The sequence below is a fragment of the Zalophus californianus genome, chromosome 8 (genome assembly GCF_009762305.2).
Source record: "Zalophus californianus isolate mZalCal1 chromosome 8, mZalCal1.pri.v2, whole genome shotgun sequence".
Classification (NCBI taxonomy): Eukaryota; Metazoa; Chordata; class Mammalia; order Carnivora; family Otariidae; genus Zalophus; species Zalophus californianus.
The window spans coordinates 52,284,090-52,310,521 of NC_045602.1; the positions used below are offsets into that span (position 1 = coordinate 52,284,090).

At 46.4% G+C, this 26,432-nt stretch overlaps 1 protein-coding gene and 1 pseudogene across 3 annotated transcripts; both read left to right on the top strand.

The window, feature by feature from the left end:
• Positions 1 to 26,432, top strand: CD207 (CD207 molecule). Of its 3 annotated transcripts, XM_027623022.1 has the most exons (10): positions 1 to 130; positions 386 to 446; positions 632 to 772; positions 2,880 to 2,982; positions 13,705 to 13,828; positions 21,262 to 21,378; positions 22,742 to 23,116; positions 23,702 to 23,853; positions 24,843 to 24,961; positions 25,394 to 26,432. In XM_027623022.1, exons 4-10 carry the CDS (start codon positions 2,899 to 2,901, stop codon positions 25,542 to 25,544), a joined length of 1,122 nt encoding a protein of 373 aa, XP_027478823.1. In that variant the 5' UTR covers positions 1 to 130; positions 386 to 446; positions 632 to 772; positions 2,880 to 2,898; the 3' UTR covers positions 25,545 to 26,432. The 3 variants fall into 3 exon arrangements, with proteins under 3 accessions (XP_027478823.1, XP_027478824.1, XP_027478825.1); XM_027623023.1 differs by lacking the exon at positions 1 to 130 and having other exon boundaries at positions 179 to 446; XM_027623024.1 differs by lacking the exons at positions 1 to 130; positions 386 to 446; positions 632 to 772; positions 2,880 to 2,982; positions 13,705 to 13,828 and adding exons at positions 18,471 to 18,502; positions 21,031 to 21,169.
• LOC113937983 lies at positions 7,746 to 8,666 on the top strand (annotated as a pseudogene).

The following is a 26,432-nucleotide window of genomic DNA, read 5'->3' on the forward strand; positions in this document are numbered from 1 at the left end:
ATCCAGAACAGGGGTGAAGTCGGGGGGGATGTCTCAAACAGAGGCCAGGCCCGAGACGCTGGTCGCGGGTCTCATTTCTCTCGTTTACCTGTCTGCGCCAAGTGCTGGAGACCGCTCTCCCTAAACCCAGGTCCCTCGGCAGGGGGAGGCAAGGGGAGGCAAGGGGGTGGGGCCGAGAGCCCCCTTACCCGCTGGAGCCCAGAGAGGTGTGGCCGCGGGGCCAAAGGGGCGTCCTGTATTGGTTTCTGAAGTCCTTCCTGAGTTCTGAGGGTACGAGGTTGATGAAAACACCCACCTTGCGGTAGTGAACAATGGCAGCCCCTACTCCAGGCTGCCCTGTAGCCTGACTCCACCGTTCTCCTCCCCTCTGTGTCTTCATTTTCAGCGTCTGGTAGAGGAAACAGACGTAGGAGCAAATAGCACAGGATGGTAATACAAGAATAACTGTGAGTATAAAGTACAAGCCTGGTACCAGGAGGGTCGGGGCTCACCAAAAGGTTACACCTTAACAAGCGTGGTAGACTCTGTAAGAGCCCACCAGGGGGAACTTTACTGTGCAAAAGGGCCCTGGGAGGAGAGATGGGGCAGGGGGGCAGTTCTGATGCGAGCATTTGTGTCTGCTTTGTTCCAGGCCTCACCTGTCTCTTTCCTGAGCTTCCTGTCATACATCTTGGGCAGGTTGCAGGAGACTAGATCCTTCGAGACCATGGGACGACAGTTCTTGTGTTTGCCAACTTAAGCAAGAGGACAATCGTTATCTTTAACTGAACAGGTAAAATATGACAACGAAAATAGCAAATATGTTGGGGAAGGTGGGTCCTCCCAAAGATCAGGAGGACAGACCTTTCCTAGCCCCCTCTTCGGGCCTGTGAGAAGGACTTCCCTGACTGAGTACTATTCTCCAACAGTCACAGAAGAGAGTCAGAGGCTGTTGCTCTCATCTCTAAATCTGGTCACCTTGGACTGTTGCTTTCTGTGGCTCAGTTTTGTCGTATATGTAAAGCTGAAGTATCTTTTGAAGTATTAGAACAGATGGACCAATAACTTAAAATAAGCTCAGTAAATACACTTAAGGAGACAGGAAGATATTAATAATATAACATAAGAACAAGGAATCATAAAAAGAAGTGAGAGGAAATATTAAATGTGAACAATATAATAGTGGAAATAAAGAACACAACAGATGGGATAAAGAATAGAATGGGCACAATTAATAAACAGTGAATTGCAAGATCAGCTGTCTCACAGAAGGAAGCAGTGAAGAATAAATAATTAGGAAATTTAGAATAAAAGTTAAGAGGTATGACAGTAGAAGTGTAAGTGCCAGGATCCAGATAACAGAAGTCCTAGAAAGAGAGAAAATTAAATATGCAGAAGAGGTATTCTGAACAAAAGATTCATAACAGTCATGTTTTGGTTTCGACAAGGAAAGAAAACTTCATTATTATTATTATAGAAACCTAATAGAAACAGAAGAGAAAAGGAAGCTGCACTTAGATGAAGGGAATAAATAGTAGGCAATAAATGAGAATAAGGCAAAGTTACCTTAAATCAGGTACTTACAATACCCCACCCCATCAGCCGGGGGAAGCCCCACGGAAACAGCTGGAGTCCTGATTGAGAGGCTAAGGAATGTTATTTGTGAGACTCATGCTGGTTGTTTAAAATGTATTATCTGGCCTCCAGGTCAAAACTGGCCCTTCTGTTCTGGATGCCAAGAGCTACAGTCTTGCATCACATCCCCTCCTGCTCCAGGCTGGGCAGCCCCCTCCCATGGAATCTGGGAGGGGAGGCAAACACACATAGCCCAGGCTCCTTAAAAATATAAAAACATGGGGCGCCTGGGTGGCTCAGTCCTTAAGTGTCTGCCTTCGGCTCAGGGCTCAGGTCATGATCCCAGGGTCCTGGGATCGAGCCCCACATCGGGCTCCCTGCTCAGCAGGAAGCCTGCTTCTCCCTCTCCCACTCCCCCTGCTTCCCTCGCTCGCTGTGTCTTTCTCTGTCAAATACATAAATAAAATCTTTGAAAAAAATATAAAAACATGATAACATGGAAATGCAGCTCGCTCCAAACTGTATGTAGGCAGACAAATGTTTAACTTCAAACCCAGTTATTTGCCCTATAAATATGGTCCTAATGGTGATGGTCAGTTGGAAGTCTCACCTGAGGGGAGGATGCTCCGCCCAGGCCTCTATCAATTTCATTGCCTTGAAAATGTGTCTCCTGGGCTGGTCAGATGCTGCAGAGAAGTTTCTCCCAGTCCCCTGCTAGGAAGGAAAGGCCAGGTTGCTAGCAGGTTGAGGGCCAGTGGGAGAAGAGGGCTGGGCCTGAGAGTGCAGGTCTTAGCATTTGGTAAGCAAACCCAACTTCCCCTGGTCCCTCTGATTATCTCTGAAGGAAGTTGGAATTTCCATAAAAGAATTTCACCAAAGATTGAGGGAGAACAATAATAACAACAAAAAGACACACACACACACACACACACACACACACACACACACACACACACACACACAAAGAAGGAAAGCAAGTAAGCAAGCATTCTGTAAAAATAGCCAGGTTCTAAGGATCAGGCTTCTTTTTTTTTTTTAAGATTTTATTTATTTATTTGACAGAGAGAGAGACACAGCGAGAGAGGGAACACAAGCAGGGGGAGTGGGAGAGGGAGAAGCAGGCTTCCCGTGGAGCAGGGAGCCTGATGCGATGCGGGGCTTGATCCCAGGACCCTGGGATCATGACCTGAGCCCTAGGATCATGACCTGAGCCCAAGGCAGGCGTTTAACGACTGAGCCACCCAGGTGCCCCCTAAGGATCAGGCTTCTGACCCTATCAGAACAGACTCACCTTTAAGACCCCTGGGTTCTTTCCTGGTTCACAGGCTCTTTGCCAGGATTACCATGCTCCAGCCCAGAGTTGAGCAGAGAAGGCTGATCCATAATCTCAACTCTGATTGGTTGACTGTGGCTATCTGGTACACTTTGGTAAGGAACTCTCTCTCTTTTTTATCCTTTTATTATATATTTTAAAGCAAATACAAAAGTAGAGAGACTAGTATAATGATTGCCATATACCGATTACCCAGCTTCAACAACTGACTCATCTTATTTGATCTACAACCCTATTGTTCTCCCTCAAATTGTCTTAAAGCAAATCCCAGATATTATATCATTTTTACTATAAAAACTCCAGTATGTATCTCTAAGCAGTAAGAACTCTCGAAAAAAGAACTCTTTAGAAAAACCACAATAATTATACCTACAAATTAGTGCTAATTCTTACATTGCCAAATATCTAGTCATTTTCTATATTATCTCATGTGTCTTTTTACAAGTAGCTTATTTCAGTCAGCATCCGAACAAACTCTATATACATTGTGTCTGTCTGACACATTCTTTCGGGCTTCTAAAATCTGTAACTGTTCAACTTGGTGTGTGTGTGCGCGCTTGCGCACATGTAAAGACTAGACCATATATCCTTAGAATTTTTCACTCTGGATTTTGCTGGCCTCTCTGGTGTCTTTAACCATGTTGCTCTGTTCCCTGGCAATTAGAATTAGAGGACTTATCAGATTCAGGTGTGATTTTTCTTTTCTTTTCTTTTTTTTTTTTTTTCCTGTTTTGGACAATAGAACCTCGTGAGTGGTCCTTGCATCACATCAGGAGGCGCTTGCTGTCCAGGTGTCTTTCTTTATTGGGGGAGGTCTTCTTGCCCTTGGCAAGAACAGCTTTGGTGGAGCAGGCAAACATGGAGTTCCCCTGCCGCCTCTCTCCTGTTTGCAGGAGGTCTCCTCATAACAGGAGCCCTGACATTTCTAAATGTTCTAGACTCTTGGGACTGATCCTATCAGGGCTTGCTATATTTAACAGTCACAGCTGATGGGAGAGAGGCCACCTCCACTCTGGCTGGTTTCTGAAGACCAAGACTGATTGTCTGTGTCTGCTCTTCGGGGATAAGGCCATTCCATAAAGCCATCACCTTTCTCCCTCCGTTCAAAGAATCTGTCTACTTTATACATTTACTGAAGCCTCATGGATCCTGGCCCAGAGGGTGAGGGATAGGGATGGGATTACCAGTATTGCTTGCTACATTTATTAAGGGGTCTGTAATCCCTGGAAGGCCAGGATTCCATTATAGCTATCATGCAGTCCTACAAAATTTTAAGGAGGACCAGATTCACACACATTGTAAAAACTGTACTCTAATAAGCAGTAGCCTAGAGTAATTCTGTGTCCAGCCCAAGGTAATGGTGCCATCTATGGGCCACTGATGAAGAAAGCACGGGTGTAATTGTGATAAAGAGGAGCCGCAGAGGCAGGGCAGTGGGGAATGGGATTCCATGCTCTCCCTATTGATTTTTTTTTAATATGTTCAGTTAGCCAACATATAGTACATCATTAGTATTTGATGTAGTGTTAAACATATTGATTAATGAGGAGTGAGCTCTACAGTGACTTGATCCTTGTTCAATGACCAGATACGTGGCCAGTACTCTGCCGGACACTCAAGGGGACCCTCTGCAGCTCTCTGGAGTTGAGCATCTGTGCAGCTGTCTTCTCTCGGGTGCTCTGTGCTGTGTTCTGTAGCTGCCTCCGTCTTCTTGGACTCTCAGCTCTGTCTCCTCAACTCAGGGAGTGTGCTGGGCTCTGCCTGTTCTTTCCCTGTATGCTGTGGAAGCTCTCAAGATATAAGCTGGGGCAACTGTAGGGCTCCCCTCACTTGTTTCCTTCATCTCAGGGATCCCATCTTTCATTGCCTAATGTCCAGTGTCTTTTTCAAAAGATTTTATTTATTTATTTGTGTGTGTGTGTGTGAGAGAGAGAGAGAGAGAGAGAACAAGCAGGGGGAGGGAGAACCCCGCTGAGCAGGGAGCCCGACACGGGGCTCGATCCCAGGACCCTGGGATCATGACCTGAGCCGAAGGCAGACGCTTAACCAACTAAGCCACCCAGGTGTCCTGATGATGTCCAGGGTCTTAAAGATCATTGTTTCCTGAATGTTGTCTTTTCTTCCCCTGTTATTCCACATTGGCCAGAACTAGAAGTCTTCATCCAACCACTTTAGTTTTGGACTAGGCCAAGCCAAATTGCTGGATGGCTTTGAAGACACCACTAGCGGAGTCTCAGGGCATCTCAGTAGACTGGGGCCCAGCCTCTGCTCTCAGGGTTCATATAGTAAAGACATCATTCCTCCCCACACGAGGTGGATGTTGTTGGTGTCACAGGTGTGCAACATGTCTGGTTCTGTGGTCCCAGGATACACGCTGAGTGCCAGTACTGGCAGGAAATAGCCTTTCTGCTTTGTGGGGCCTCTTCTTAGTCTTGGTCACGGGTCCCTGTGACACAGCCTTCTGCATACAGTTGCTTCCTGGTTTCTTTCTTTATTCCTTTTTTTTTTTTTAAGTAAGCTCTATGCTCAGTGTGGGGCTCGAACCCATGACTCCGAGATCAGGAATTGCACACTTCACCGAGTGAGCCACTCAGGCCCCCCACTTCTTGGTTTCTATGTCCTCCATCAAGATATGTTCGCCCCAGGGGTTCAGATATTGCTGTCAGAAAACAACAAACACTTGGCTCCATAGCCCTTAGCTGGAAAATTCCTCACTACAGTTCCAGCTTAGGAGGACTCAGGACCTGAGCAGCATCAGGACTGTGGATTCCAGCAGACACCTGGAGGCCAGGCTCAACCACGGCTGGTGCACACCTGCTGGGTCTCCAGCTCAGTCACCACTCAGCACCCTACCTATGAGGGGCTGTCAAGCTGCACTAACAGAGTTTCAAAAAGAAAATCATAACTTGAGTCTAATCATTAAGAAACAATCAGGCAAATCCAGAATTTGCGGCATTCTACAAGCAACTGGCCTGTACTCTCCCAAATGTCAATGTCATGAATGATAAAAAGAGTTTGTGTGTGTGTGTGTGTGTGTGTGTGTGTGTGTGTGTGTGTGTGTGGATGAGGCGGTGAGCCTGGTCTAGGTTATAGGAAAGTCCAGGACCATGACGATCAAATGCAATGTGCAACCTTCAATTGGATCCTAGAGTCAGGACCTTCCCCCTCAGGTATAAGGGACTTCTTTTTTTTAGACATTTATATATAATTTAGATGTTGCAGCCACATTAAATTCCTTGAGTGTGGTAATGGTATTATGATTATGGAGGAGAAGAATGTCCTTGTTTTTAGGATAAATGCAGAAGTATCAATAATGCCACAGTACTGCAATTTACTTTCAAATAACTCAGCAAGAAAAAATGTGTGTATGTGTATACATATATACATTTGCAAGTGTAAAGGACCTGAGGAAGAAACAAGCTTGGAATGTTTCCAAATGTGAAGAAAGCCAGCGAGAAGGAGTGGTGAGAGATAGGAACTTAGAGATAGACGCCAGATCCTGGAGTGTTTTGTTGAAAATGATAGATTTTTAACTTTCTCTCCAGGGTAACGAGAATTCTTTGAAGCAAGGGACTGCTTAATCCCATGATGCATCTCATTTCTTCCCATACCTGGGAAATGTCCCCAGGTGCTTGGAGCTACTATATCCATGGAAAGGGTTTTTGTTCTTTGTAGACACATAGCCTTTCCCCCCTGTCCATTTTTCTGGTGGCTAAACACTAGGCCTTTGTGTTCCTTGTGGTTCTCACTCCAGGGAAAGTACCCAGGAACCAGGGGATTCCCTTGTTAAGTCACCGGCTCCCAAGAAGGTGACTATAGGCCACACCCAGGAAAGGGAGCCATGCCCACATCAGGGAGCTGTGGTCATCGGGGACAGCCAGGCCTCCTGTGGCTAGGGAAGAGGAACAGTTCCTTCTGGAGTTTACAGAGAGAACTTAAAGCAAGCAATAGCACGTAGTTGGTGGAAATGGACAAATAAATGCTCAGAATGGAGGATCCCCAAGAGGGATGGGCGCTTATTCCTTCTATTTTATGCTGGATCTTTGCATCTTTTCCCTTCTCTGGGTCTCCCTGCTAGCATTTAACAGTACCCCTGTCCTTCTGTCACCACCCTACAGCTGCATCCCCTCCTCCCCTTCCTGGAGTGCAAGGTTGGAGAAAAACCACGTAACTGGATAGATTGGGTCACAGGTGGAAAACATTACTTGTCCCTTAGTGACGTGCTAGAATTAGCCCCTACAGGCTCTTAAGAGCCTATCATGTGCATCTTTTCTCAACACTGCTTTCAGGGACATCATGTTGGTTACTTAATGGCCATGGTGGAAATATTTACACAATGACAATTGGCAAATATTACAAATCGGGTTTCCCCTCTACATCTAGAGAGCGGTTGTTAAATGTCTTTGAGCATACTACTGCATATTCCATTTGTTTAAGATTCTCTTCTTTTTTCCCCCTGTATTAAAGTTTCCCGGGACTTTTCTCCTGGACTAAAGGACCTAATCTTGAGAGTAGGTTTAACCTTGAGCATGGTGCTCATGAAAAAGATCTTAGAAACTATAGCAGAAAATATTCCCTCCCACGAAACTCCAGGGAAACAGACCTATTTAAAGTGAGTTCTGGGGGTGTCTGGGTGGCTTAGTCAATTAAACGTCTGCCTTCGGCTCAGGTCATGATCCCAGCATCCTGGGAACTTGTCCCACATCGGGCTCCCTGCTCTGCAAGGAGCCTGCTTCTCCCTCTCCCTCTGTCTTCCTGTCTGCCTACTTGTGATCTCTCTCTCTCTCTCTCTCTGTCAAATAAATAAATAAAATCTTAAAAACAAAATAGAGTTCTGGGGATTCACGTTGTGGTAGCCATGGACACTTTGGATTGAGTTGTAAAGCCCAAAACGAAAAGAGCCAAGAGATTTCTTGAGAAGAGAGAACCGAAACTCAGTGAAAGTATTAAAAATGCTATGCTGATTAAAGAGGGAAATGCAAGTTCAATGATGACACAAGTACTTAAAGATGTGTATGCACTGAAAAAACGGTATGGAGTTCTGTATAAAAAGAAAAACATTACAAGACCATTTGTCTTGTAATTCCATCACTGGAATTCTTTTCAAAGAAGTCAGATTGTTCCTTATTTATGTTTGGCTCCCATAATAAGAAGCAGCCAAATAATCTAGTAATAGGTCGTATGTATGACTACCATGTGCTGGATATGATTGAATTGGGTATCGAGAAGTTTGTCTCTCTAAAAGATATTAAGAATAGTAAATGTCCCAAGGGAACAAAACCCATGTTAATATTTGCTGGTGATGATTTTGATGTAATAGAAGACTACAGAAGGCTAAAAAGTCTTCTTACTGATTTCTTCAGAGGCCCCACAGTACCAAATATCTGCCTGGCTGATATTAGAGTATGTTCTGCACTTCACTGCATTGAATGGGAAGATTTACTTTCGAAGCTGTAAGTTGCTGTTGAAGAAATCTGGTTGTAGAACACCAAGGATTGAATTGGAAGAGATGGGGCCCTCATTGGATCTGGTTCTGAGGAGGACACATCTGGCATCAGATGATCTTTATAAATTATCTATGAAAATGCCAAAGGTGCTCAAGCCAAAGAAGAAAAATGTCTCCCATGATACGTTTGGTACAACTTATGGAAGGATTCATATGCAGAAGCAAGACCTAAGCAAACTACAAACCAGGAAAATGAAGGGGTTGAAGAAGCGACCTGCAGAAAGGATATCAGAAGACCAAGAGAAAAAATAAAAGAGAATTTAAAAAAACTGATGGAACTTAAAAAAAAATTAGAGTTCTGATGAAGAGGTGTATTGAGAAAGTCTACAAAGAGCACCAATTTTACTCTCCTTGCCAGTGAGAAGACTTATTGAGAGGGTATAATCCTGTTCTGTTTCCATATAACAAAGGAATCTTTTAGGATGTCTGGACTTCAGAGATTGTTAAGTGCTGTGAAATGTAATCCTTAATTCTTGAAAGCCCTTAATTCTGATTGGTTGTCACTCAACAATTCAGTGCCCTGATAACAATATTTACATTGATATATTCTTTTCCTGAAGGAATAACTTGTGAGGTTTTGAGTTAGTCCAGAAAAGGAGCTTTGGCATTTCTCTTGCCAACCTCCATGCACAGTAGATTCCTTTTTCAAAAGGTCTGAGAGCCTTTGAAATGTACAGGGCCACTGTATGACTATGTGGTCTCAGGGCTGCCTGTCCGTTTCCTTGTTCCTTGTGAGCTTCCTCTTTCATTCTCCTCTGCTGCTAGTCTAAATCTGCACTCTTCTTTTCAGTTTCCCGGTGCAACTCCACAGATCTTTCCCTCCTGCTTCATCAAACAATCAGGAAAGAGTGAGAGGGAAATCGTCACAGGGAAGCTTTTACGGGCAGATTTCTGAGAAAAAATGGTGGGGTGGGAGTTGACCAGCTAACCAAGCCACTTCCACCTGACTGGAATGAAAAGAACGAGATGAATGCATATAGCAAAGACCTCACCAGCAGTGCTGATGCTAGGAATGGCAAAAATTTCGAAAAGTGTCCTCTAGACATAAAATTTGGACTCTAAAATTGAAATGAGATAGTATGATCCAACATGGTTCTTTCTGGAGAGTGATCGGGGGGCAGAAGGGGGCCCACAAACAACACCAAACCCATTACCAGGTCCTGTTAATTCTGCTCCTAAATATATCTGGAATCCTCCCTATGTGTCTATATATTCATAGTTTTAATGGGTTGTTTTGTGTACCCAGGAAAGTTATTCATGTGGATTGTTTTGTCCATATGATTGTTGAACTCTCTTATCAATTTAAATAACTCTTCCAGATGGTTCTTTCAGATTTCATAGCTAAAACATCATATCATCTACAAATAATAATAACCTTATCTTCTTCCCTTGAGAAGAAAAAAGGCTGAGGCCTGCATGAAGGAAACTAAAAAGTGTAGATTGACAGATATAATGGAAACAGACATCATGTGGATCTAGATCTGAAGACTATTTTAAGGACGTCAAATCATTCTAAATTATTTTACAGCTTTACTAAAATTACTAAATTTACTAAAATTAAACTTTATGTAAAATTGCAATAGGACTTTGTTTTTGTAACTTGCCAAAAGGTAATTTGAAAGAACAAGTTAAGAATTGCTAAGAAAATTTTATTTAGGGGTGCCTGAGTGGCTCAGTCATTAAGCGTCTGCCTTCAGCTCAGGTCATGATCCCAGGGTCCTGGGATTGAGCCCCACATTCGGCTCTCTGCTGGATGAGAAACCTGCTTCTCCCTCTCCCACTCCCCCTGCTTGTGTTCCCTCTCTCGCTGTGTCTCTCTCTGTCAAATAAATAAATAAAATCTTAAAAAAAGAGAAAATTTTATTTAAAAAATGGTTAACAAGGGGGGTCTGCCATATTTTAAGATGTTTGGTAAAGCAATTATTAGTTTGGTAATATTAAAATAATTATAAGGTTAATAAAACAGAACAGAGAGGCCTTTAACAGACCTGAGAAGAAAACAATTAATGTCAAAAAAATATGTGAAATTGATGAGGAAGGTACATATTACTCAACAGAATGGTGTTGATATTCTGTGGGTAGCATTGCTTCTTTGGAAGGGGGTGATGATTCTTTGTGTGATTCAACTGGGGAAGTGGCAAGATCTCGTAGACCAAACAAACTGGAACTTAGAAATCTGAGGGAACTGTAGTCTGCCTCTGAATCTTCCTTTTCTTGGCTTCAGGACAGTGTTTCTCAGAGTGAGAAGTATCATCCATTAAGTGTAAAAGAAAAATGGTAATGGAACCCCTGTTATAAATAATATTAAACAGATTTTCTTAACACAGGACTTCTCAGAACCTTTAAAATGCGCACAGTTACCATGAATCTTCAAGAAAGACACACAGCATGGACTGTTTACCAAACTTATTTAACCTTTGAACCTGTTTTGAGCATATTTCTGGACTAGTGTTCCATTTAACACACTGTGGGAAAACTGGATCAATCTTAATAGGAAAGGAGATAGCTCTGTGGGTATATCAATTGGGGTTCTTGATCGAAACAACAAGCCCATGTCTGCATAATTTAAGCATGAAAGAAATTTATTGGGAAGGTAACCACTTGTTTTCAGACTCAATGTGAAGTCTTGGAAAATGGGGCAGGACCAAGGAAAGGAGGACATCAGAGAAGACTCCCAACATGTCCCTTGAAGACTCTCAGATATCTCTGAGGCAGTGCATTATTGTCTCAGTCATGTGGATGGTGACATCTGATTGCCTGAGCCTGGGTAATGTGCCAGGGAGCTGGGAAGAAGAAATGTCCAACCTCTTTTGTCTTTTGACTCAGAGTTGCTGTCCTATCTACCACTGATTTTGAGATTTCTCTTTATTAAGAAGGGTACTGCTATCCTGGACAAAGAGACAAGTATTTCTATAGCCCAATACCCATATACACCCTTTTCCTCATCCTGGCACTTCCTCAAGCTGCTTTTACCTGACCTAGTGTACTATATGCTATCCAGACCCATCTTCTTTCCAAGAGTAGACAACCCACTGTCTTTTGAGTTATTGCAACCAGCTCCAAGTCCAGCATCACTGAGTGATGTATTGTCCTCTTTAGTTCTGTCATGATCTCATCTGGGTATCCAATGTAAGTGAGAGGAAGAAGAAAGAAAAATGAAATTAAATTTTAAAAAAGATACATGACAGGTAAATACAGGTATAGTGGCTTTAGCCCTTGTTTCTGCTAAGTTCATGAGGCCGCATGACCACCCTCCATAGCCGTTTATTCTGTCTTCCTTTGCTCTTCAGTCAGCATGTCAACTGCCTATGTTCTTTACTTGGTGGGATGAGTCAGACCCTTGTTTCTGAGCTATCTTACTCTGTTGGCCATCCCATTTGTTAAGAATGCCAAACTTTACAGGTTGAACTAGAAGATACCTCTGGGTATCTATTGCTTGAGTTCCAGTCATAATCCTCCCTGCTCCCTGTATTAGTCATCTATTGCTGCCTAACAAATTACCCCCAAACTCAGTGGCTTTAACAACAGACATTCATTACCTCAGGGTTTGTGGGCTAGGAATCCAGATGTGGCTTAGCTGGGCACCTCTGACTCAGAGTCTCTCATGACGTTGTATTCAGGCTGTTGGCTGTGACTGTTGTCTCATCTGAAGGTGCAACTGGTGGGGGAGGGTCATTCTTCCAAGATCACAAGGGCATGAATACCAGGAGGCAGAAATCACTGGGACCATCTTAGAGGATACCTACCACATCCCATCTGTGTATCAGTGAACCTTCTTCCCTTGATTGTCGGGATCAACCATCCTACATGGTAGACATAGAGTTACACTTCCCAGATTCCCCTTCAAAGAAAAGCTTGTCTGAACTGTTTGTTGGGGGTGCTGTAAGCAGATGGTCTCCAGCTCTTAGCTCCTTCAGGGAGCCTTGCAGGGTCAATTAGGTATGGACATTTTAGCCTAACATAGGACAAGTCTGGTGGGTCATTTATGCTCCAGAACTCCTCATGGGGCTGACTGAAGTTTGTTGGTCCTGTACTAAATTTCAAGAGTTCAGCTTATCTCTCTGCCCAATCCTGTCTTCTCCTACTCCCTTCCACAGATGTGGTCCTTCACAAAAAATCCTGTACACCAAATTCCATCTCAGTGTCTGCTTTTGGAAAACCCAGTCTGAGACATTGCCAAACCTATGATCTTTTTAAAAAAATCTGTTTTTCCAGTGGCATGAGATGTTTGAAATAGCCTGATAGCAGTCCCAGCTCCTAATTCGGGGGAATCATTGTTGGGTTCTCTGGTAGAAATATTCCTCCTCTGGGTACCCTAAGTCAGCAGATCCAGACTTTCAGAAATGAAGTAATACCATTGAGGATGGGTCATTATATGTCAGTGTGAGAGATACTACCTAATTATACTCCTTGTTATAAATACTCTAGTTCCATGTGTTTTGGGGGAAGAAACAGCCCTATTTTAAAGCAGATGCTACATGCTACAGAGCAGCTCCCAATGTTTCAAGGCATTGTCTAATAGCTGGTACTGCAATGGACTCTTCAGTGCTCAAGTCCACTGTTTTATAAGGCCAGCTATTTCTGGGGGGTGGACTATTCCCCTAAATAAATCATCCACCCCACCAGTGTGTGGAAGAGCCAGGATTCCATGCCAGGACTCAGATTTTCCCACTAGATTGATGGTTTTCAACCTTGACTGCATGTAGGACTCACTCAAGGGTTATTAAAGATGCTGATGCCTGAGCCCCAACCCACACCAAATAAGTCAGAATTTTGGGGGGTGTGACACTGGCATTTTTTACAAACATGTTCCAGGAGTTGAGGACCACTGCACTGCGTCCTAGACATGTAGCTCTCATTCTCTACCACCCCACCCAGGGAAGGGGGCTCTGTGAGCATATAGTTCTCATGTGGTTGAGAGTCAGATATATTAGGAGAAAGGTTTACTTGCAGGGAATGAAAGCATGGAGCTATATTTCTGTACTGTGTTTTATTTTATTTAAAGATTTATTTATTTATTTTAGAGAGAGAGAGAGGAGGGGCAGAGGGAGAGAATCTTCAAGCAGACTCCCCACTGAGCACAGAGCCAGACACAGGGCTTGATCCCACGACCCGTGAGATCATGACCTGAGCCTAAACCAAGAGTCAGGCACTCAACCGACTGAGCCATCCAGGTGCCTCTATATCTCTGTACTGTGTTCTAAATAGAAATAGTTTGGGAAAATGTCATATTTTACACCATTTTAAACTGCAAGTTTTTTTTATTGTTGCTTTAGGCTTAATCATAGATACACTTTATTTTCCTCGCAAGAAAACAGGTGGAATGCCAAGAATTATCCAGAGAGAATTGCACTCTGCTGCAGGGCAGGAACCATGGGTGTTTTGTTCAAGGAGGAATTCCCAACATCTAGGCATAGAGCTTGGCATGGCACACAGTGAGTACTTGATAAATTTCACTGGATGGGTAAATGGATGCTGGAGTGAATGAATGTGAGGCAATACCATGCAGTTCTGTGGGGATGTTCCCAGTAGAAATAGGACAGAAGACACTCATTCTAAGGGTCCTGGATGAAAGCTGCAGCTGTAGGGAGCAGGGACATCTATAGGGAGCATGGGGAGGCAAAGGAAGTTTAGGGTTCCAGTTAGGGAGACTGACCCAGTTAAAGGGCCAGCTGGAGAGCTTAAGTTGGGGAAAGAAGTTCGTACATAGTAAGCTGGGAAAATAAACTAAAAGCATGAAATGGTGGCTGAGAGCAGTTATCTCATTACTTGCTGAAAAAGAGCAAAATCTAAAATATCTGGAAAGAGAAACCTATTGTTAAAGTTGAAGAAGAAAGTTGGAGGGAACCATACACAGCATCAGGGTACGAAGTGAATGGTGTTATGATTTGTTAGAGTGTGGGCATAGGTTGGGATTTTGAAACTTATTGGCTTAGCGGTTTTAGTTTGCAGAGGACAGAAAGCCCTGTTGTGGCACTGGAGATATTATTGTGGGAATTGGGGTTTTCGGAGGTCTTGTTCTTTTTTTGTGGGTTTGGGTGCAGATTTGCGTAGCACGCGCGTCACAGAAGTCGCATTAAGACAGAACTGGACACTGGCTGGGTTTTGCTTATGCTGGGCATTAGGAACTTACTCAAGTTGCCAAGCAGGATCCCTGTGCTCAAGGATTAAGTGAAGATTATACAAGTTATCTATGCAGTGTGCCTGGAGGTGAAGGGTTAGCTCTCATTCCACCCCTCCCCCTGCCCTTGTGGGGGAGGGGACCCTGGCCGAGAACAGTGTGAAAAATGGATTAATGAATTATAAAATATGTGCCATGGGTGACACTGTGGTCCACATCAGTTCTTCAGTTTCTCCTTGGTCAGTGACTTGTGCTGACTCCTGACCAGTGTGGTTAAGGGGACAGTTTTGATTCTGGGGATGCTCTTCTGGGTGTTTCATGACATCTCTTCCCCACAAAGGCGGAGGCTCACTTAATTTCACCTCTTGTCCTTTTCTCTGTTCAAGACCATAACCGGCAGCTCTCCACTGTTACCCAAGTTTTGTCTGACTGGGAGCAGAGCGGTTGGGGCTGCAGGGTGCCCGGAGAGCCTGTGCTTCCCGCCCCATGTTGGGTCTGTGGTCCCTAGCGCTCTGGGGCCTCCTAAAAGTTAAGTAGCCTTCAGTAACCGGCTGCCTGGATGAGCTGATCGTTAGACAGCACCTTTATGATTTCCCATCATTTCCCCTTCTAACCTGCTCTCCTTTCTTGTTCCTCCGCACGCCTGCGTGGAACCTCAGGCAGCTCTTATAGCTTTCCTGGTCACATTAATATATCCCCCAAGTCTGGTCAGATAATCACAAAAGTGCACACTCTTGTCCAACTAGCATTTCTCGCCTTGCCCAGGCCAGGCTCAGTCACGGAAGCATGAGATGGTGGAGGGAGGGCTTGACTTTTTGTCTTATTCCCCTCCCTTCTCTCCTCCTCACTCTTACCCACCCCACCCCCAAACTGTGCTTTGTTCCAGGTGACAGGAAGGTCTTCCTTGACGGGGACAGTTGAAATCTGGTATTCGCCACCTGTAGGTGGAGCATATCCTAAATGCCCGTTCATTTTAAGATTTTTTTTTTTAAGATTTTATTTATTTATTTGACAGAGAGAGACACAGCGGGAGAGGGAACACAAGCAGGGGGAGTGGGAGAGGGAGAAGCAGGCTTCCCGCCGAGCAGGGAGCCTGATGCAGGGCTCGATCCCAGGACCCTGGGACCATGACCCAAGCCGAAGGCAGATGCTAAATGACTGAGCCACTCAGGTGCTCCTCCCCCATTCACTTTATTATTTTTTTTAATTATTTTTTTAACATATAATGTATTATTTGTACAGGTCTGTGATTCATCAGTCTTACACAATTCACAGCGCTTACCATAGCACATACCCTCCCCATTCACTTTAAATACACTATTTTTTAGAGCAGTTTTAAGTTCCAAGTAAAATTAGACAAAGTATAGAGAGTTTTCATACAGCTCCTGCCCAGCCTTCCCCCGGCCTCCTCCACTCTCAACATCCCCCGCCAGAGCAGTACCTTTGTTACAGCTGATGAGCCTACACTGACGTACCATTCTCACTCAAAGCCCGTAGTTCACACTTGGGTTCACTCTTGTACATTTCATGGGTTTTGACCAATGTATAATGATAGGTACTCACTAGTACAGCATCATACAGAATAGTTTCACTGCCCTGAAAATCCTCTGTGCTCCACCCATCCCTCCCTCCCTCCCCTGTTATCTCTGGGTGACCACTGATCTTTTTACTGTGTCCATAGTTTGCCTTTTCCAGAATGTCGTATAGTTGGAACCATATAGTATGTGGCCTTTTCAAATTGGCTTCTTTCACTTAATAATATGCATTTAAGGTTCCTCTATGTCCTTTCATGGCTTGATAGCTCATTTCTTTTTAGTGCTGAATAATATCTGTTATCTGGGTGTGTACCAGTTTATTCATCCATTCACCTACTGAAGGCCTTAGACCTTTCTTTCATGTGTCAAGTCCCAGACTCTTTTTCTCTCCAATTCTAGGGATATATACCAAGCTTTCTGAATGGTTCTATTAAGGCTACCCTAACTTAATATGGTAGGCAGAATAATGGCCCCAAAGATGTCCACATTCTAATCCCCAGAGCCCAAGAGTATATTACATGGCGTGGCAAAGTGGAATTAAGGTTGATAATCAGCTGGCTTTAAGATAGGGAAATTATCCTGGATTATCTGGTTGGGCCCACTATAAAGGTCCTTAAAAATAGAAACAGAAGGCAGAAGACTCTGTGTCAGAGTGATGTGATGTGATAGGCACCCAACATGCTGATGCTCTGAAACAAGCAATGTTGGGGCTAAAAAGGGGGAGTCATTTCCCAAAGGAAGGGGACTCTTGATATCAGAAATGGGGATGGGAAGGATGCTGGGGAAAATAAGCAGGGGCTGTCCTGTTAGATACTTATGTAAATATATGCACATAGTTAGGTATAGCTATGGATGTATGTATATACACGTACACACACGTGCACGCGTATGCGCCTACATGTACACGTGTGTGTATACACGCACACACACGTGCATGCGTATGTGCCTACATGTACATAGTTAGGAAGAAAGACTGTGTACAGCTTTTTTTTGGTGGTAGATAATTTTTTTTTCTTTTTGCTTACCTGGATTTTTTTCTATAATGAATACCATCATTAGTGATATAATAAAGAAATAAAAGATTTAAAAAGAAACTAGGCATACTTTTCCCAAGAGTCCTTTGTTACTTTCCTGACATGAATCTGCCTTTCCTGCTAAGGTCACAGGCAAGAGCTCTTTGACTTGGATGGTTCAGAGCAGCTTGAAACACAGTGATCCTTCCATATAGCCAGGCTACTCACCCATATCCACACCACCCTGCTTATGATGCCACCAGATGTAGTGGCCTGTTCACTGAGGTCTGGCTCATTGTCATTTTTCCAGAGAAACCTGCCCCTACATAATGTCCTGAAAAAGAGGAACCTTTTCCCAAGGTCAAGGGAGACCTGGAGAGCCCCCCTTGCAGTCTCCTTGGTCCTTGGTCCTTTTCAGTCTTGGGAGAGTCTTGGGCGATGCACATGTTTTCAATAAGAGGAACACTATTTCTGTAGGCAGGGTCTCTAGCTGTCTTTCTCCTTGCATCTGGTGCACAGTGGGTGTCCCAGAGGAATGCAAGGATGAGAGCACGTGACTCTAAATGAGTCACGAGCTCTTTTCCTAAGGCCTGCTCACCTATCTGCAGGTATTGACTGAGCACATCTCCCGTGCATCCCTCTGGGGGTCTTTCTGGCCCCTGACCTGACAGCCTGGGAGGAAAAATTGCTTTCCTGTTGGTTTCTCTGCCCTCGCCCCCATTGCCAGGACACATTCCCGGAGGGTAGCCTGGGATCCCTTGATTATCTGGGGATTATTTGTCTGCTGGTCAAACCTAGCATCGCATTACACACGAGGGTCCTCTCTGAGGCTGTGGACAAACCTGACCAGCTGTCACAGTGTCTTCTTTCTCATGTCATAGCCATTCTCCCCTCTCTGCGTCCCCCTTCTCCTCCCCACCCCCTTTCCCGGTGTGTTGTCCACTCTCATTTCCTTGACTGGAGGGACCTGGATTCCTCTCCTTGGAGATGAGTCTTGGCCCTGGCGGGGCATTTCAAGCAGCCCAGGTCTCTTCTCCACTCCCGCTGATAGTGTCCATGGTCCACCCCCAAGCAGAAGGAGAGTCCTGACCAGAGAAGGAGAGAAGTGGCCTGTCTCCTTCCTCCACCCTTGTCCGAAGAAGGTCTTTGAGCCCCAGGGGCATGGCGAGTGGGAAAACAGAGAGATGAGCATGAACTTCCCTTCCTCTTATTATAGCAGTGATTTTTGGTCACTCTAAGTCTGGCCCAAAGTTCCTCCTGTTTGGAAGAGCTGGACCCTCCTGAGTGTCCAAGAGAACCTCCCATTTTCCCAGCAGGAGAGTATGGCTGAGGCACCTGCCTCCTTCTCTGTCTTTTTTCCTCCCAGGCTGTCAGGTCAGAGGCCAGAAAGACCCCCAGAGGGATGCACGGGAGATGTGCTCAGTCAATACCTGCAGATAGGTAAGCACGGCCTTAGGAAAAGAGCTCGTGACTCATTCCTTCCCCGCCAAGTGGGAAATGAAACTCCTCATGGCTGGGACTTTTACATCCACCATCTCTAAAACCCCAGTGGGCCCACAGCCCAGGATTTTGGTTGCTTCTTCCTTAGCTTCCTCATCCTGGATCAGCAGAATATCTATGTGAGGCTTCCATTTCCATCACTCAGAGTAGACGCCCCCCAAGCCCAGCCCTTCTTACGCAGTGGGCTACAGCTTGGTGAGGCCTCTGGATCCTTTCCCTGGAACCAGTGGAGGGCATATAGGCATTTTCATCAATACCTCATGCTACAAACCAGCAGAAGTTTGGTAAAAGTCGACTCTTTGACAGGGAAGAGGCCACACAGTCTGGGTCATATTGTGTGGCAGCTTCTGTCCCTCACATGCCTCAGGAGGGGACCAGGATCCCCAAAGCCCCTTCTACCAGAGCCTTGAGTAACTTGGCTTCTTCTCTACCCCAGGCCCTGGACTATGACAGGTTGTGGATGTAGGGCCAGAAGCCAGGAGCGGAAGGGCTGAGATGACTCTGGGATTTGACTGGGTACCAAACATGATAGCCCAGAAGCAGAACATTCTAACCCCTTTTGAACACTGGTGGAACCAAGGTTCTGCAACCAAATGAGCAGCCTGAAGAGAGTGGGTATAGTCATAAGTGTTCAGAGATAGGCAGTTAGCCTCCCCCCTTCGGTTTGGGGGATTAGCTAATGTTAAAGGTTAGAAGAGGTAGCAGTCCTGGAAACTACAGGCAGAATGTGGGTAGGGAGATGAGACAGGGTGAAAGGGACACCACCCCTGTGGCCCAGCTTCTTTCCCGCCATGTGGAAAGTGTGGTGAAGACTCCCCTCTGGGTCAGTCCTCATCCAGTGAGAGGAGCAGCTCCAGTCTGAGGCCCAGCCCACCTGGAGAGAGAGCAGCAAGGGACTCGTAAGTATAGTGGGCTGAGTAGGGAGGTGGGATCCTCTCAGATATAAAAGCAGGAGAAGCCCCTGCAAGGAGAGGTGGCTATTTCCTTGGCCTTCCTCGTTTATTTCTAACCCTTGTCCCTGATGCCACACTGTCATCCAGATCCACTGGCCCAGATTCAGCAAGGCTGGGCCAGCTTTCTCGTCCTGTGGGGCCAGAATTGTCATGCATTTTTGGGTAAGGTATAAATCACAATTCTCTCATGTCTTTGCTGTGGAAATGAATGAGAACTGCTAGAAAGAAGCAGTAGCTTCTGGAAGGCAGATCCTGCTCCACAGACTGTAGGTTTCAGGGTTGAGAAATGATCAGGCATCAACTCTTCCATCCACTGATTTCCCATCTATCCATCCATCCAGCCAGCCAGCATCCATCTAGTCCGGACCAACTGCCTTCCTTTTCCCTCCCTCTCTCCTGCCCTCTCTTCCATCTTCTCTTTCCTACCTTCCAAGTAATATTTGTTTAGAATCTGTTATGTACCAGGTTTCTCGGATGTGGCAGACTTCTTCAAAGCATGAGAAGCTTCCCAGGAGAGAACGTAGTCCTTCACTGAGCCCCACATCAGCTCCTCTTTGCCCTTAGCTTCTCCCACATATGAAGGAGCAGTTCCTGGCCTGATGGCACTGAGCCTTCCCACTTTGAGAAGCTCACAAGTGCAGGAAGCAGGGAGGAGAACCCACATCTTACACTTACATGTTGAATCTCCAAGCCCCACTTTTGTAGAGGGATGCTGTATCATCTAAGATGCCTTAATAACAGCAAGTCTTTTATTGTGGTGGTCTCCTCATTGGTCTCCTTGCTTCTAGGCTTCCCACATCCTATTTGATGTTCCTCACTACTATCAGAGTGAACTTTCTTCAATGTCCCTCTCCTTGTCTCTCTCCTGCCTGAAGGCCTTCATTGGCTCCATGTCACCCATAAGTCAAAGTTCAAGCTTCTTAGTATGACCCCAGGTACCTTTTTAGCCCCATGCCCTTCCCACTCCTGTCACATACTTTACATTCCAACACCACCAAATGGACCTCCGTGCTATCTTATGCCCCCGTACTTCTGAATATGCTAATCCTTCTCCCTGGAACTGTTTACCATTATTCCATCTTTGTGCTTCCTTTGAATGGTGCATATTTTTCTACTGTTACACTCATCACACTGTGTTGTAATTTATTTGCTCTGGTCTGTCTTTCCTCCCAGATTGTGAGCTGCTGGAGTACAGACTGTGAGTTAGTCATCTCTGTGGCCCAGTCCTTGTACCTAGGAGGCGCTCAGTATGTATTTGTGGGAGGAATGCATGTGTAGATGGATGACGGATGAAGGGAGTCTTATAAGAGAACTAAGTAGTGCTGGGACAATAGGGAAAAGTGTCCATGTAACAGGCCCCTGGAGGAGAAGACAAATGGCCTCTTCCTGAGAGCTCAGAACTTTGCAGAGAGGACTGAGCTGTGGCTGAGGCCAGGCAAGGTGCCTAAGCCAGGAATGGGGAACTTTGGGATGATATGACCACCTCCTGTGGGACTCATTTCCCATTTCTTCTAGATAAAAGGTCCTTGGGGAGCCAGTCAGCTGGAAGCACGTATGTTGCAGGGGTGAGTGTGCAGGATGAAGGCTGCTGAGAGCGAGGTCCCAGATGTGCACTTCACTGTGGATAAGCAGAACATCTCCCTCTGGCCCCGAGGCAAGCACCAGCCTCTGCTCAGAATCTGCTTGCTGCTCTGTGTTCTGCTGTTGGTGGGTCCTTCAACAAATGTCCTCCTCTTCTTCTGGTAGAGCCTCCTCCCAGGATGGGCCCATGTCTGGTTCTGAGGAAGCCTCTCACGGTCCGGGCTACACTCATCATTCTGACGCTGGGCCTGACCGCCTCCATCCTGCTGCAGGCCACTCTCTGTAAGTCCTCACGTTTTATTGTTCCAGTTTGGTCCTTCTCCACAGCCAGCTCCCTCAACGTCCAGACCCTCTCCTTCCTGCTGTCCACTTATGTCTCCCACTTCTGGCTTTTCCATTCGTCTCATTTCTCCTCTTTCTAGGTGCATTCATGGGGTCCCCTGTCCCCAGTAAGATGAGCTGCTCCTCTCTCCTTCCTGATTCCAGGGAGATTTTCCTGATTGGGATCAGCACTTGCATGCTTGTGCTCAAGGATATGCTCTTTTGTCCCCAGGAAACATTCACCCATTTCTTCATCCCATGTCATCCCCACCCCACCCCCCGAGCTGTGTCCCTTTTATTTGGAGCCTTGTGGGCAGCTCTTAGCAGCGAGCAAACTGTTTCCTGACCCCACAAAAGAGGGACTTCCAACTGTGTCCTCAGCCCCAACCGACGAGGTGGAGAATCTGCCAATGAGCAGAGAGATCTCCTGATTCACCATTCTTACCAGGACCCCTTCATGCTCTCTTCATTCTTCTTCCCATTCCTGCTGATTCCCATTCCTCACATCAAGGGAGGCTTCCTACTTGTTCACCGGATGTGTGACTTATCTTTCCTCCTCTTTTGCGTTGCCCAGCCCCTCATGTTCTCTGCTAGCAGAGCCTTCTCCCTCCCACCAGGTCTCCAGAAAGCAGGGGAAGGGAACATGTGTCTTTTCCCTTCAAGGCTCTGGGACAAAGTCTCAGACTCAGTGCCTCTGAGCAGAGTTTCCTCTTGGTTTGTCGTTGGTCTCCTATCTAGCATGCAAGCCTGTGACCTGAACAGAGAGTGACAGTGGGTGGGACAAGGGAAGGGGAGAAATGGTTTCATAATTCCCTCTTTCCATATTCTCTGGAGGAAAAGTCACTTTCAGATTGGAAGTCTGTCCTGCCTGGCTGGCTCCCGTCCTGGCCACAGGGGGCCCATGGGCAGATGTGGGAAGGGTGCTGCCCTAGCTGATGTCACTGCAGGGGAGAGAGCTGGAAAGCGGGTGATGGAGCTCCGGGGATGCAACAAGCAGGTAACTAGGGCATCCGTTGTTCCCTGAACACACAAAGGAAATTTAGCACTGGGTACTAATCCCCACTTCTGCTAGCCTGTGAGGTCCTCCAACAGAGTCTGTGTTTTATTAGTCTTTGCATTATCTGCATCTCCAAGAGTTCCTGGCCAGCACTCAGTGCCCATCGCATGTTTGTTGAATGAGTACATTATGAATGAATGGAGGGTAAGCAACAGGTCTTTGGGTAGCTTGAGCCTATCCCCTCCTTTCCCTTCCTTTTATCACCCTGACAACACTCCCAGTCCCTGGCAATCCCCTTGGCTGACCTCTTGACTTTCTCAAATCCAGATCCCTGGTTTATGCACACAATATCAGATGTAAAGACCAATGCCCAGTTGCTGAAAGGCCGTGTGGACAACATCAGCACCCTGGGTTCTGAGATCAAGAGGAATAGAGGTGACGTGGAGGCAAGCAGCATCCATGTCCAGACGGTGAATGCCAGCCTGGATCATGTGCGTTCTCAGATCAGGAAGCTGGAAGCCGGTGTGAAGGAAGCCAATGCACAGATCCAGATGTTAACAAGAAGATGGGAGGAGGTCAATGATTTAAATGCCCAAATTCCAGTGTTAAAAAGAGATCTGGATAAAGCCAGTTCTTTAAATGCAAAGGTCCGGGGACTCCAGAGCAGTTTGGAGAACATCAGCAAATTGCTCAAACGGCAAAGTAAGTGACTCAGAAAAGAATGTTGCAAGCTGACCAGTGGCCCGTGAGGCCTTAACAGCCTCAAGCATGAGGCCATCAGGCTGGTGTGTGTGGAAGGAAGGGGAAGAGGAACCGGCAGGCATGGTTGGACAGTTAAGAAGCAAGGGCTCAGCAGTGGGCTTGGAGGACTTGGAGGCTGTTCAGGAGAGAAGGACCAGGAGCCAGCATGGGCTCTCACACCAAGGCACAGAGTATGAAGTCATTAGGGAGTCTCTGTCCTGGCCCACACCTAGCTATTTATCCATTGAGTTCCTTCCCCAAAGCCGGGGGGCTCAGCCCCTTGTGATGGTCAACAGAGAATTGCTTCCCTCTCGGGGGATAGACAGGTTCTTGATCAATGTCTCTATCTTAGCCCAGAGACTCTACCACTCTCAGCCAGACTTTCAGCAGGTCGGACAGTGTCCCTGAGCCCCACACAAGGAACCCAGGACCCCAGAGCCCAGCTCCATCTACTGCTGTCTCTGAGATCCCACTCAAGAGCCACCTGCAGCCAGCACCCAGAGGAAACAGGGACCCCAGTGTTCATCTTTCACCCTTGTTCTCCAGATGATATTCTGCAGATGATTTCTCAAGGTTGGAAGTACTTCAAGGAGAATTTTTATTACTTTTCTCGAATCCCAAAGACCTGGTACAGTGCCCAGCAGTTCTGTATGTCGAGGGATTCACACCTGACCTCAGTGGCCTCAGAGAGTGAACAGGTAAGTGCTGTTCTGATCGGCTCTTGGAAGGGGGTGTATTAATAGCTGTTGCAGGCAGGATGGGCAGGAGTATGGTGCAGTGACAAAAATCCCCAAATATCAGTGACCTGACAGTGGAGGATTACTTCTCAGTTACACTGCATGTCCAACAAAGGCCTGCAAGGGGTTCTGCCCATTGTGGTTACTCAAGGACCTACGCCAAAAGAGACTTCATCTCAACGTACGTTTCCACAATTGCTGAAGCAGGGAAAGAGAACATGTTGGCTCTTAAACTTCTGCCTGGAAATAACAGACATCACTTCTGCTCATACTTCACTGACCAAAGCAAATGATGCAGTAGTCCCAGCTTCAGAGAGGGCTGGGAGGTACAATCTTTCCATGGGCCCAGAAAACAAAAGCATTTGTAAATAGCATTAAAAATACTACGTAACCCAAGAAGTCTCCTACCTGGTCAGCAGAATATTGAATGAGCCCCTTTCATCTGGGAGCTGGGCTAGTAGGGTAGGTAAGAGTGTGTGCTCTGGAGTCAGTTTAGAGCCCCAACCCTGCCCCTGACTAGCCCTAGAGCCCTGGGTAGCTTAGTTAACTTCATTAGCTCAGCCTGTTCATCAATGAAACACACATGATCATAGTCCCTGCTTCAGAGAATAGCTGAGTAGATGCATATTAAGTGCTCACTACGTTTAGTTATTATGATCTGGGCCCTTCTCCTGGGGTCCCTGCTCTGGGGTTTAGCTGAGTCTTTCTTGTGCTTAACACCTGCTTCCTGAGGGGCTGAAAGGCCTGAGTCCTGTGTCTGTTATTTGTGGGGCAAAGACAAATCAGAATTTGGAAGATGGACTCTGGGTGGGGAGAGGAAGGGGCTTGAGAGAGGTCAGTGTGTCGTGTGTCCGTGGAGCTGTCACTGAGGACAGGTGAAGGACACCCGGAGAGACAGATGTTCCAGCTGTGAGTCGTGGCGACGTCTCACTCCTTCTCCTTCCCTACAGGAGTTTCTGTACAAGGTGGCAGGTGGACTTTTCTACTGGATTGGCCTGACCAAAGCCGGGAGTGAGGGGGATTGGTACTGGGTAGATAAGACTCCATTTGACAAGGTCCAGAGTGCACGGTAAGCCCCAGAGCCTCCTTCCCAGCCTGATTTTCCTAGGCCAGGGCCAGGGCACAAAGGATGGGGTGACTACAGGGTTTGTGGTTCTTCCCTGTTCTCTGCCATTCATTGCTCATGGGACTGGGAACAAATCCGTGGCCTCTCTATGGCTTCTGGGGTTTGGCAGCATGGCCTTCCACCCAGCCTCAGCAGGGCCCCTGTTCTAAGTCTCGGGCTTTCCAGTATGGGTTTGCGTAGGGCCTTGAGAGCAGTGGGCTGGCTTGACCCTAACTTGGGCAAGTGATTGCAGGTTTTGAGGTTGACGGCTCACCAATCCCCTTCCTCTCAGGCATGGGAGCAAAAACGTGATGCCATCACCCGGGATCATAGCTGGGAATGAAGCCACTCATTTCTTCATTGGAAACAGTTTTTCTTTGTTTTTTCCTTTGGTAGGTTCTGGATTCCAGGTGAGCCCAACAATTTTGGGAACAATGAACACTGTGCCAATATAAAGATGTCCTCACTTCAGTCATGGAATGATGCCTCCTGTGACAACAAGCTCTTTTTCATCTGTAAACGGCCCTACATCCCGTCGGAACCATGACAGGACTGGCCCCAAGCTCGCACACTGGGCTCCAATGCTTGTTGAACTCGAGAAAATGCCCCTTTCTTCCAATTCCGGGGTGACTTTGCACCCTCATTTTCCTGGCTTCAGGATTGTCCCAGAGGCATCCTGGAGTTCACCTGCTTTGGCTGGGAATTCTCCGACCCCATAGAGGCAGCTGGAATGGAAGGGAGATCTTGGAAAGGGGGAGGAAGGCAGAGAGGGTTTAGAAGTTCCAACAGCCTCAGTAAGGGGGTCAGGACCTTGGGGTTCCCTGTCCCTTCAGAAAAGCCTGTTTTATCACATGAAAGTTGCTCCAGACCACCCAAACAATTCTCCCGATACCGATGTTTAGGGCTTTTCCAGTCGATCCCATAGAATTCCCAGTTGCCTGCCTATGGGGGCCGTGTTCTTCTCAGTGGGAAGAGCTCTGCACTTGGTGACCCTGTCCAGGCCGTGACCCTACTGCCTGCCCTCTCTATCATCCACATCTCCTGATGTTTGAGCCCCTTCTTCTCTGAGGTGGGGGCAACTGGTGCAGGTCAGGGGCTGACGTGGAAACAAGCCCCCTTTAGAGCTGGATCAGTATCCGCGTTCCTTCTTGCTCTGCCTCACAGGCGGACTCCGTGGTCCAGCTCTGTCTGCTGCAGTCCTCCACCCAGCCCAGCCCCTCTGCCTCACCTCCCACACATCTTCTTCGGGCTGCATTTCCTCTCTGCCCTTTAGGTACAGAGGAAGAGGTCCTCTGTCCCTAGAGAGTTCACCTGCAAACTTCATTAGAATAAAATACTGCCTGGGTAAACCATGTTTTACCTCTGTGAGCATATTTTAATCCTGGATGTACAGGTGAATGTGCCGGTAAGGCCATCTGCTCTGCTGGACATAAAG